Source organism: Westerdykella ornata (genome assembly GCF_010094085.1).
Source record: "Westerdykella ornata strain CBS 379.55 unplaced genomic scaffold EI97scaffold_1, whole genome shotgun sequence".
NCBI classification, from domain to species: Eukaryota; Fungi; Ascomycota; class Dothideomycetes; order Pleosporales; family Sporormiaceae; genus Westerdykella; species Westerdykella ornata.
In genome coordinates, this window is record NW_022986851.1 from 2,058,618 (window position 1) to 2,069,673 (window position 11,056).

The 11,056-nt window shown below is 53.1% G+C and overlaps 5 protein-coding genes across 5 annotated transcripts; 3 read left to right on the top strand and 2 right to left on the bottom strand.

Moving 5' to 3' along the window:
• Window positions 1–234: 234 nt before the first annotated feature.
• Window positions 235–2,298, bottom strand: EI97DRAFT_27206 (carboxylesteras-like protein). Its single transcript, XM_033794289.1, has 5 exons — window positions 1,941–2,298; window positions 1,598–1,888; window positions 1,374–1,549; window positions 949–1,319; window positions 235–883 (listed from the first exon to the last, which is right to left on the bottom strand). Exons 1-5 carry the CDS (start codon window positions 2,105–2,107, stop codon window positions 257–259), a joined length of 1,632 nt encoding a protein of 543 aa, XP_033658887.1. The 5' UTR covers window positions 2,108–2,298; the 3' UTR covers window positions 235–256.
• A 1-nt stretch (window position 2,299) lies between these two features.
• On the top strand, window positions 2,300–3,673 carry EI97DRAFT_27210 (Metallo-hydrolase/oxidoreductase). Its single transcript, XM_033794291.1, has 4 exons — window positions 2,300–2,694; window positions 2,760–2,896; window positions 2,945–3,289; window positions 3,337–3,673. Exons 1-4 carry the CDS (start codon window positions 2,491–2,493, stop codon window positions 3,596–3,598), a joined length of 948 nt encoding a protein of 315 aa, XP_033658888.1. The 5' UTR covers window positions 2,300–2,490; the 3' UTR covers window positions 3,599–3,673.
• EI97DRAFT_429401 (protein disulfide-isomerase MPD1 precursor) lies at window positions 3,398–5,500 on the bottom strand. The gene is made up of 3 exons (XM_033797432.1): window positions 5,223–5,500; window positions 5,164–5,171; window positions 3,398–5,110 (listed from the first exon to the last, which is right to left on the bottom strand). The coding sequence occupies exons 1-3, from the start codon at window positions 5,367–5,369 to the stop codon at window positions 3,748–3,750; spliced, it is 1,518 nt and encodes a 505-aa protein (XP_033658889.1). The 5' UTR covers window positions 5,370–5,500; the 3' UTR covers window positions 3,398–3,747.
• Window positions 5,501–5,753: 253 nt separating this feature from the next.
• EI97DRAFT_463703 (DUF605-domain-containing protein) lies at window positions 5,754–7,441 on the top strand (the record flags this gene model as incomplete). Its single annotated transcript, XM_033801375.1, has 2 exons — window positions 5,754–5,856; window positions 5,913–7,441. 2 exons carry the CDS (start codon window positions 5,754–5,756, stop codon window positions 7,133–7,135), a joined length of 1,326 nt encoding a protein of 441 aa, XP_033658890.1. The 3' UTR covers window positions 7,136–7,441.
• Window positions 7,442–8,368: 927 nt separating this feature from the next.
• EI97DRAFT_429404 (Nop14-like protein) lies at window positions 8,369–11,021 on the top strand. Its single transcript, XM_033797433.1, has one exon. It carries the CDS (start codon window positions 8,424–8,426, stop codon window positions 10,923–10,925), a length of 2,502 nt encoding a protein of 833 aa, XP_033658891.1. The 5' UTR covers window positions 8,369–8,423; the 3' UTR covers window positions 10,926–11,021.
• Window positions 11,022–11,056: the final 35 nt, after the last annotated feature.

Consider the following 11,056-nt stretch of genomic DNA (forward strand, 5'->3'; position numbering starts at 1 on the left):
AATCAGGTGAAGATTCCGTTCAGTTTACTTCATCTACCTGCCCTACAGTAAGTGAAGAGTAGTACAATGTGTATCCGCTTCACTCACAAAACTGTCGAAGAATTTATGACTTATGAAATCATACTCATTCTGTCAACCGCGTAGATCCGTACTCAACCATATGTGTCCACCTAAACGATACTAGGAAGAGCTTCAATGGTTCCTCACTATGAACTAACTAGAGCAACCGCTGGGCTCCATCCGGCCCTCCCCTCCTTTACCGACCCTGGAAGAAGTTCTGAAAAGCCTCCAAAACATTATCAAACCCAGCCATCTCCCCCAACTTCAGAACCCTACTATTCCTCCCCACCTCCTCCGGATCCCCAGAAGGCACATACTTCGCGATAACACCATCCTTGCTAGGCCCATACACCCTAGCACCAAACTGACCCCTCTGCACAGCCGGCCACGGGTCGGACCCATTGACAAACTCAATGAAGTCTTCTCCCATCTGCCTTGACACCTTCCTCTGCTCTTCACTCAGCTCAGCCTCGTAATTCTGGAACAGCAATGCAACATCCCAGATGTGCCCTGCTTCTCCCTGGAACCTGCCCTCCCACGGGATTCCTTCGTTTAGATGGTACAGGAAGAACTTGTTCTTCTCGGTGCAAGGCCAACCCTGCGCGAAGGCGCGTGCAGGGACGTAGAAGCTGATCTCACTGCCGAAGCGCAGCGCTGCGAGAAGGGCCTCTTCGTCGGGTGTTTCCGGGGTGATGTTGTAGGATGACAGGAGATAGTCGACGGCCTCGGGGAAGTTGGAAAGGGTCTTGCGGACTGACGATATGAATTTGGTAGCTACACCGGGTTTAAGGGCGTCCATGCCCATGTAAGCGAGGATATTCGCCTGAGTATTTGTCAGTTACGATGTTTTGATCCTTTGAGAGGTGGACTGGAGAAGCCAATACTTACATCCAGTTTTGACTCGCCAATCATCAAAGCAGAGCACCATTTCCTGCCCGGCATGGGGAAGCTCGGGTCGTCGCTTTGAGATGAGACACTGGAGAATGTTGGTACACCGGGTACAGTCTCGCCATCAATAGACACAGTAAGGGGTACGCCTGGAGGTATCTTCTGCCACAGGTCATCCTGGGGTAGGTTAAGCAATGCATTCACGCGCTCCTCAGGAGACTTGTCCGCGAGGCCTAGGGCTTGAGTGATCTTCTGATATGCGGACTCAGCTACCTCCGGCGGTATAGGTTTGAACAGGAGTACCGCGCCCCCTGTGCTCAAACAGCGCTTCATGTATGGCTCTTCGGAACATAGAAGCATGGTTACAGATACTGTTGCATGTCAGTGTGGCCCAGAAGAAAAGCTAGGCAAGCAAGGCAACTGACAGCCACCAGCGCTCTCTCCAACAACGGTGATTTCGTCGGGGTCACCTCCAAATCCTCCTATGAATTTCCGAATCCATTTCAAGGCTGTACGCTGATCATGGAAACCGTTGTTGGCTTTGTATCCAGCATCACGGAGCTCTTTGGATGTCATGAAACCAGCCGCTCCCAGACGGTAACTTGGGCGTTGTCAGCACTTACACGGCATCTCGATGTGAAATTCTTACTTTATGGTAACGCCAATTATTGGCTTGCCCTTTTCCACCGACAACTTAACCAGGGACGCAGGGTTGTAGTGCGGATACCAGCTGGATCCGACTGCAAAGCCGCCTCCATGGATGAACACGTATACAGGTAGCTTGGACGTTTTATCAATAGTACCATTTTGTTGGGGTACCGTGATGTTGAGGTTCAGGCCATCGAGGTCTGAGTGTGGCGGAACCTCAGGCAGTGGCAGGGATTTTTGAAGGAAACCGAACTCGTTCTGGATGGCTGTGGGGGGTGAAACAGGCGGTGGACTTCGTTCGTTAGCGTTCTGCAAGAGCGACGGCTGAGGATATTTGACCTTACCCGTATTTTGTAGCATCGGTAGGTCCTGCGCCATAAGTGGTAACCAATTCCGGTGGCGCGAAACGATTCTTCAGCGACGCGTATTGCAGACCTCGAAATTGAGTCGTCCCAGCAACTGATATGCCTTTCAACTGGCCGAGCTCCGGGTGCTCCAAAGTAGTAGCCATAGCGAAATTTAGGAACAATCCGTGCTAGACTCCGGGAAACGGTGATTATCTTAGCGGTGCTGGTTGGTTATAGGTGGAGCAGAAACGCCGCGAATGCTGCAAAATACAACCTTTAGGCTAACTATATCATTTCCCTGTCGCTGATCAGGGGATTGCGTGCATTTCCATTGAAGGAACCTCGGGAAAATCCAGACCCCGCGATTGCGGTTTGCGGTATATGAGAATGGTGGGGCCTAGAAGGACTAGATAATGTGGGGATAACCGTGTGAATTATCAACCAACAGTGATCTGGAAAACACATGGGAGGCAAGTACAAGAGTATGTCAGGAATGTAGTCGCCTGCAGTCAGCCTTTTTGCGCAATTGCAAGTGATACAACCGAATATGTCGGTGACAGCGCTCTCTTGTGCTCCCATATGCGAGACGGATGCATATGTTGAACTATCACTCCTGGATGGAGGGAGTTTCGTCGGCGATTTATCGCGGATACATGCAGGTATCGCCCCGACCAGTTTTCGGATGTACAACTGGGCGTTCTACATCGCTCATAATGGGCGACATATACTGTGGGATCTGGGGCTCGAGGAGGTGCGTGGCATGTCAAAATCTAGGGCGACGGGAGTTCCCATTCGATATGCATTCTAATTAGCCAGGATCGGTCATGTTATACGCCATGGGTGAATAAGTACATGCTGGAGGCGATAAACCACGTCGGCCCTCGAAGGTCGATAATCCAGCAGCTGAAAGAAAGAGGCATTGCAGCAGGACAGATAGACACAGTTTTGTTCAGGTAACTCAGTTGTCCCTATTTCACGGTAAATCACTAAGTCAGTCTCAGTCACGCGCACTGGGACCACTGTCGGCCAATACGAGACGAATTTCCCAATGCAACCGCTTATTTTGGGCCTGGTACAAGAGCTGGATGCTCTCCCGGTCATCTAGCAGATCCCGAAATACAATGGGATGGGAGGTATTTCGACCCGGACCACGCCACAGAGAAATGGGAGGAGCTGGACGGTTCTTGGGTGCCATTTGGGCCGTTTGAAAAAGCATTAGATTATTTCGGGGATGGTAGTTTCTGGATCCTGCAGGCGCCTGGCCATATGGCCGGCAACCTCTGCGCTGCGGCAAGACTGCGTTGTGGTGAATGGGTCCTTCTCGGGAGCGATTGTTGTCACTCAAGGCAAGGCGCTTGCACCGCTACACACTGTTGCTGCTGACAACATACAGAGAGCTTCTCGACGGCAAGTATGAGATATCCGAATTCTGCGTCCCAGGAATTGGGAAGACTTCGCTGCATGCCGATATTGCTGCTGCGAGGGGTACGATTGCGAGAATACGCCTTCTGGAAAAAGAGTATGGATTCCATGTCGCCCTGGCCCATGATGCCACCTGGATGAAGGAGCGGAACGACCCAATTCTCATGTCTTTGTTAGATGAGGACATGAGGAAGGCGGCTGAAGAACGTATAGCGAATGACGAGACCCCCTGAAATAGATGTCGCCAGCATATATGAGTAGACTCCGTACATTATCATCTCGCAAACTTTGTGAGGGCCGTTGGATAGAAGTATACAGATATTTTATTGTACAGTTACAGCTCAGGCATCCCCAAAAGAACTCGGGTCGTCATTGACCAGAATCACAGCTCGTCATGCTTTTGCTGCTCCTCAACAATCTTCTCCTCTTGAGCTTTGATCGGCTGTTGGTCCTGTGTCTTCTCTTTCTCCGGTTCCTGCTCCCTGGTATCGGCCTTCCCTGCTGCCAAGATGGAGGCAGGCAGTTTTTCCTTCTGGCCCTCTCCCATGCGAATGGCGTCAATCCACTGCTCCACTTCAACATCACCAAAACTGCTGCCGGAGTATCTCTTCCACCATCCTCGCTTTCCATTAGTGGCAATAAGGTGAACTTGCTCAGTATCCCCGATCTTCAAATCCGCGATAAGTGAGGATGCCAGTGAGTTAGAAGCTGGCACCGCAACGAATGGGAACAAATGGCTGCCACTCTTGTCATGCTTTTTGTGGATAGACGCAAGAGAGTCCAGCACCGACACCACTGCTTCAGATGACTCATCTTTCGGGAGTAAGGCAAGAACACATGTCTTACTCTTCTCATTCAGACAGGTAGCCTGAAGGTCGGAAGCCTGCGAGAGGACTGGAATGGTGGGCTTCAATTCCTCTTCGGGAAGCACGACGGGTTTGGCATCCTCCTCTTCGTTCACCTTAGGATCCGGGGATTCTGAAGGTTTAGCGGGTTCCTCCACGGTCTCGGCAGTGGCTGAGGCGGCAGCCGAAGAGGCATCAGCAGACTTGTGAGATGCAGAGGCTTTCGCAAACTTTGACGAAGACTTGGAAGCCTTCTTGTCGTTCTTTTTCTCATCCTTCGCTTTTGCCTTCTTAGGGTTTGGCGGAGGGCAGTCTGCATGTGGTGGAGCCACCTGAGAAAGAAATTCTACCATGCCACTCTTTTGCAATTCGCCATCGTACTTGATCGGAGTGCTCGTGCCACCGGGCAGAAGGATCAAGGTCGGAAAGCTTTCCACACCAAAGGTCTCGACCGCCTTAGCCTCCCGGTTTCTGATCTGTGCGATCGACACAAGTCCCGCAAAGTCAATGGCCAGCGTACGCAAGGTGGCGCTAATGGCACCCTTATCAGTGAACAAGATAGCCTTGGCCGTCTCGTTCTTGTCTTGTAGCCATTCGTCCAGATTCTTGTCCGTCACCCGCTTCACGTTGTTCGGAATTTTGTCCTTCACCGCGTCAACAATGGCCTTGGCCGTCCTCTGGCCCTGGTAGTCCTCCACCGTGGGCTTTCCACGCTTGGCGCTCGGGCGTACGATCTTGAGTGTGGGAAAGCCCTTTACTCCCATCTTGCCGCAAAATGGCTTGTTCAGCTCATCGTTGCAGTTCACAGCAGCCACCTTTGCGACACCGGCGAGGGACTTGGCTGCGGACTCGTATGCGGGCTTTAGATTCTGGCAATGGCCGCACCAAGGTGCGTAGAACCTTGAGAAGCGTCAGGAAAAGGGCGAAGGGAGTTAAGGTCACCGGGGGCTTACTCGACAATCTAACAGAACAATAAGCACAATGGCAGAACGGTTGCGCAAGCGTTACTTACAGAGGTGTAGTTGGACTTCGCGATTACCCTGTCATAGTCGGTTCCGGTGATTTGGAGTACGGCAGAGTTCTTCGAGTAGAGGCTTTCGGCCTTGACGCCTAGTGCCAGTGAGGCGGCGGCGGTAACCAAAGCTGAAGTGCGGACCATGATGGACTGCGGTGAGGAGGAGTGCAATGATCAAAGACGCATGGGAGTGGTGATGAGGCCAGAGTAGGCGTACGGAGTATTATAGCTGTGTACGTGGGCAGCGGAAGCAGAGTGGCATGGTTTTGTGAAAGTTGTCCTCTTCTGAGCTTCCCGATCCGATCGATGGGGAAGCTGCAAGCCACCCGGCGCCGACGCCACATTGTGGCTGAATGTGGCTAGGGCAATGGCGGGGTTCCCAGGGGTCCCAGCAGCCCGATGACGCGCTAGTTTGACGACCAAGAGCTGGAGCTCGCTCACTCTTAAACGTATTCCTACATCTATGACCATTCTCCCTCTTTCCACTCGCCCTACTTCCCTGGACAGACTGGCGCAATAGCTGACACCATGGCCATCCCAATCCCCGCAAAACTGGCCGAGGCCCAAATCAGCCAGTTCGCACGTCGCGCGGCCCAGCTGGAAAAGTTCAAGCCCATCATGGCCTACTGGCGTATGCACCTGTTCCACCCTCGCCCTGTTATCGGCGGATATTCTGACAAGAATCAGTGCGATTCTACATGATCCAGAAGATACTGTCCAAGAATCTTCATCTCGCGGACCCAGAGTGCACCACATATGCCACTCAACTGATGGAGAAGCTGGAGCAGACCAAGGCCGACTATCCGTCCGAGGACGCCCTGCACGACGACATGGCCGCTCAGGCATACTGCGAGCAGTTTGCCCTACAGACCTTCGCAAAAGGAGACAATGACATCCGAGCGGACAAGGTCACCGCGGCGACAGCCGATACACTGCTAGCCGCATCGACCTTTCTGGAGCTTCTCTCCATCTGGAAGGATCCCCCAGAACCCCACATCAAATCTAAGATGACCTATGCCAAATACCATGCTGTGCGCATTACAAAAGCAATACGGGCTGGGGAGGACCCCAATCTGTCCAATCCTAAGCAACAAGCTCCTGTTGCCTCACCCGCTACACTGGACCCGAACGACCCAGAGGTTCAACAGATCAATGGTGGTGCCCAACAACCGCCTGAGAATCCAGCATATCAACCATATGTGGAGACAGCGCCGAACACTTCTGGGCATCCGTCGCCAACCTTCACCGCAGCGGGACTTCCTACGTCCCCGCCAGCTGCTCCTGCCACGACGTCTCAGCCCGGGCATGATGCCTCTACCACTTTCTCACCTCAGCAAGATGTATCGCCCATATCACAACCCGCACATTCTCGCGAGGGTTCAGCATCAGTGATTTCCGTAGGTGGAGGATATTTCCCACGTGTCGACGTTCCCACCTTTACGGCCGAAGCTGCACCAGCAGTACCTAGCGCATCGATGGACGCTGACATGACCAATCCTTACGAGTTTGGGAGAGCTCCACCAGCAGCACCGCCCCCTCACCCTCTTCCGCCAGCTGATAGCTCAGAGGATCAGGCTCCTCCCAACGCAGCGCGCCAGTCACCGGCCTTCTTGCAACAACCATCGCAACCACTAGTACCCGCATCTTTCCCATCACAACAGACTCAGCAAAATCTGCATTCTCCGCGAGCAGCTCTTACAACAGCGCCACAGCCCTCACCCCAGCTCTATGGGGCAGCTACTGCCGGTGCGTTGCAACCGGAATATCAAGGCTCATTCAGGACGGATGAGGATTCCTTGGCCGAAGCCCAAAAACATGCGAAATGGGCCATCTCAGCTCTCAACTTCGAGGACGTCAATACTGCGGTTAAGGAGCTGCGTACCGCCTTACGGGCCCTTGGGGCGACATAGACATAGGACTTCGGCTTTGTTGCGTAAGCGAGTATCTTTTCTGTAGACTGCGATACCCTTGTTAGCAAGAATTTGGGGCCATGTACAGTGTTTATCTTCATTGCCGTATGGGCATATAGCATCTTGAATGAGAACGTGTGGTGTAAGATTTCTGGATGTCATTCAGAAATCAGAACCGAAGAAGGCCAAGAAGTAATGACAGCACCCCGATGTAGCTATCATTTCATGATTGCAAGGGCAACTGAAACAACAAGGACCACATGACACCTAGTTCTCTTCATCAATAGAAATGATACTAACCACGACGATTGTGTTAGGATTCGTCATTGCTCAATCTTCCCTCGGAATCCCGCATATACACGTCTCCCTGTGAAACTGGATGATCGCCTTCGTTGATGACGATGGCCTCCCTTCTCCGTCGACGCCGCTCACGTTCTGTGGCATTGCCTGCTTGGTCTGATTCCGCTCTGCGTGAGTCCAGTAAAGTTTCATCGGCCCACAAAGAACCAGACACGCCAGCACCATCTTCAAAACCATACGCAGCCAACAAGTCTGACATCCACACCGCCCTCCTTCGAGTCTCTGGATCATCGCTGGTGCGGTCACGTTTGAGCGCCTCTCGCAAACGGCGGTCTGCCCAAAATCGTTGGCAGAGAAGGACAGTCGCTGCCTTGCGGATCTTGAAATTGGTACTGTGGCACGCTAGGAACTCGAGAGAGGCGGTGCTGATGGTATCCGCACTCTTAAGGCGTGGTCCTGCGACGGGCTGGGGTGGAGGCGGTGATGCATTGACTCGGTTTAGTTCGACGGTGTTGTGGAGAGCATAGGAGACGCCCCGGATTGCGACAAAGACGAATGCACCTGAGGCTATTAGTGGTGAAGGCCAGAAAGAGTGGACGGCAGCTTGCCTAAGCCTAGCCACAGCCAGCGATCGTTGATAGTCGGACTCATGATGGCCGAAGAAGGCGTGGCCACGGCGCAAGTGGCATGAAAGACCGGTAGTGTCCGGTCATTGTCGAGGGCAGAGTTGTTATGATTGCGGTAATCGGCTGCTGTTGCCGCCCCGGAGGTCAAACGTGCATGGTGGTGACTTCGTCGCGAAGTGAGGAGCTGCGAACTGACGCAACCGAGGACCGTGTCAAACTTAGGTTGGGTGCACGGATCCACCAAAATCTTGGCAACGCGAAATTTCCCCCAAAATGTCAAAGTTCCTCCAGACGTCGGGCAACACATCTACAATTCCGATAGCTCGACGGCAGAGGAGGCCTCTTACGTAGCCACCTGCAAGATGCCGCCTTCGCAGCTCAAACGTTTGAAGGCGTCGCTCCGCGAGCAGGGCATCGTAGGCCCACAGAAGTCAAAGAAACAAAAGAAGAACCAGAAACCGAACGCCGACCAGCGCGCACAGAAAGCTGCCGCACTTGCCAGCATCCGCGAAGCTGCGAACCCGTTCGACTTCAGAGCGCTTGCCCGGCCGAAGAAATTCGACTATGTCACCAACAGGCCTGAGGATGCGAACAGGCCGCTCGGCAGGCCGGGCGTGAGCAAGAGTATGGGGGAGGAGACGCGCAGAAAGACATTGCTGCCGGAGATGAATAAACGTAACAAGGTTGGCGGGATCCTGGATCGCCGGATTGGTGAGGATGATCCCAGCATGAGTTTGGATGCTCGCATGCAGGCGAGGTTCGAGAGGGAACAGCAGAGGAAGAGGCGCGGCAACGTGTTCGATCTGGAGGAGGCCGAGGATGACGTGGAACTGACCCATGGCGGGAAATCACTGCGGTTCGACGTCAATGGTGAGGAGGATTATGATGCTGCAAGCGTGGATGCCGGCAGCGACGATGACCAAGAGGACGGCTTCTTGCGACGTAAGAGGAGGAGAGATAGTGATGCTGCGGAGGACCTTGCCGATGGGCCCGCACAGGAGCAACCCGAGCGGAAGAAGAGCAAGAAGGAAGTCATGGAAGAAATCATCGCCAAGTCAAAGCAACACAAATATGAACGGCAGCAACAAAAGGAAGACGACGAAGAGCTTATTGAAGAGCTGAACAAGGATCTTCCGGATATACTCGCGGCTTTGAGAGGTCACACTACCAAGCGGGAACAACCGAAAGAACCGGCTAACGGTGGGCCTGCTGATGACTTTGGCATCAACCCTGAGAGAGCAGCTCTGATAGCCGGCAAATCAAGAGACGCAGCAGACAAGGAATACGACGCCAGAGTACGGCAGATGCTCTTCGATCAACGGGCGAAGCCCACTGAGCGGACCAAGACCGAGGAAGAGATGGCCAAGGAGAATGCGGAGCGTCTCAAAGAGCTGGAGGAGCAGCGGATGCGCCGGATGAGAGGCGAGGAGAGCGATGAAGAGGATAATAAAGCCCAGGATGGAGGGGACGACGACCAGGACTATGGCGTGCATGATGACGCAGCTGAGTTTGGACTCCCAAGTGGACATACCCAAGGGAGCCGGCCCGAAGGCGTTGAGGACGAGGATGACTTTCTCATGGATGGAGACATCATAGCCAGCGATTCCGAAGCGGATATGTCGCAAGAAACCGATGACGAGTCCGAGGTGGATGATACGATGGCGGTTGAAGAAGACGAGGATTTCCTGAAGGATGTGTTGGAGCAACCCAAAACTGAAAAGGCGGCCAATGGTGTTTTAAGCATTGCCGAACCTTCATCGAAGCTGGCCTATACATATCCGTGTCCCCGCTCCCACACTGAGCTCCTCTCGGTCTACAAAGACGTTGCACCTAAAGATGTTCCCGTTGTCACTCAGCGTATACGAGCTCTCTACCACGCCGGCTTACATACAGACAATAAGAACAAACTTGCCGACTTTGGTTGCGCTCTAGTGGACCACATCTCGTATCTTGCGAACCATTCTCCCGAGACACCACTAACGGTAACGGAAACACTCATCCGACACATACACTCGCTATCTCGATCTTATCCGGTACAGATTGCTACTCGCTTTCGTGCTCATCTCAAGCAGATTCAAGAGCGAAACGATCTAAGTCCAGGCGATTTGACAATTCTGACTGCTATAAGCTCCATCTTTCCCACTTCAGACAAATTCAGTCCTGTTGTAACGCCGGCTCTGACAATCATTGCACGCTTCCTGGGTCTTAACTCACCTTCTAGCGCTAAAGACATTACGACTGGAGCATATCTGGGCGCACTGTGTGCGGAACGCTACATTCCTCTGTCGAAGAGATACATCCCCGAACTAATACGGTACACCGTGCTCTGCCTGGAGTCACCCCACATCAACTCCAGCCTAATCTCCGCACATACGAAGAATTTGCTTGCTTTGGCTGATCTCTGGTCTTCTACGCCAGCATTCATCGAGATATTCAGCCCGGTCGTGCCGACGCTCTCCGCTCTGAAGCAGACACTCGCCGTGCAGCGCCTTCAGATCCTTCTCCAAAATGCCCGCCTCCACAGACGGCCGCAGGAGCTCCACCACCACCGGCCGCTTCCTATCAAGACATCGATACCCAAGTTCGAAGAAGGCTTCGATCCTAACAAGCACTATGATCCCGATAAGGAGCGAGCAGAGGCGAACAGATTGCGAAAGGAGTACAAGAGAGAGAGGAAGGGTGCGCTGCGCGAGCTACGCAAGGACGCCAACTTTATTGCAAGGGAGAAGCTCAAGGAGAAGAAAGAGAGGGATCGTAGGTATGAGGAGAAGTATAAGAAGCTGGTGGCAGAGATTCAGGGAGAAGAGGGCCGAGAGGCTAATGCATATGAGAGGGAAAAGCGGACAAGGAAGCGGAAGAATTAGTACGTCATTGGATTGCGGTGAAGAAACATTGAGCGAGATTACTCGCCCGTTGATAGTGAAAAATACCATACCTTCATCTATACATATGTAGGCCCTTCCACCATGTAGTGGCCTGGGAGAGAGTGGCTCTC

What these genes read in the sequence shown, in the direction of transcription:
- EI97DRAFT_27206 (XM_033794289.1), bottom strand. Translation starts at nt 2,107, where the DNA reads ATGGCTACTACTTTGGAGCACCCGGAGCTCGGCCAGTTGAAAGGCATA. An exon ending in ATAATTGGCGTTACCATAAA is followed by an intron (nt 1,550 to 1,597) that starts GTAAGAATTTCA and finishes ACAACGCCCAAG; the next exon opens with TTACCGTCTGGGAGCGGCTG. An exon ending in TGGAGAGAGCGCTGGTGGCT is followed by an intron (nt 1,320 to 1,373) that starts GTCAGTTGCCTT and finishes GACATGCAACAG; the next exon opens with TATCTGTAACCATGCTTCTA.
- EI97DRAFT_27210 (XM_033794291.1), top strand. Translation starts at nt 2,491, where the DNA reads ATGTCGGTGACAGCGCTCTCTTGTGCTCCCATATGCGAGACGGATGCA. An exon ending in GGGATCTGGGGCTCGAGGAG is followed by an intron (nt 2,695 to 2,759) that starts GTGCGTGGCATG and finishes CTAATTAGCCAG; the next exon opens with GATCGGTCATGTTATACGCC. An exon ending in AGCGATTGTTGTCACTCAAG is followed by an intron (nt 3,290 to 3,336) that starts GCAAGGCGCTTG and finishes GACAACATACAG; the next exon opens with AGAGCTTCTCGACGGCAAGT.
- EI97DRAFT_429401 (XM_033797432.1), bottom strand. Translation starts at nt 5,369, where the DNA reads ATGGTCCGCACTTCAGCTTTGGTTACCGCCGCCGCCTCACTGGCACTA.
- EI97DRAFT_429404 (XM_033797433.1), top strand. Translation starts at nt 8,424, where the DNA reads ATGCCGCCTTCGCAGCTCAAACGTTTGAAGGCGTCGCTCCGCGAGCAG.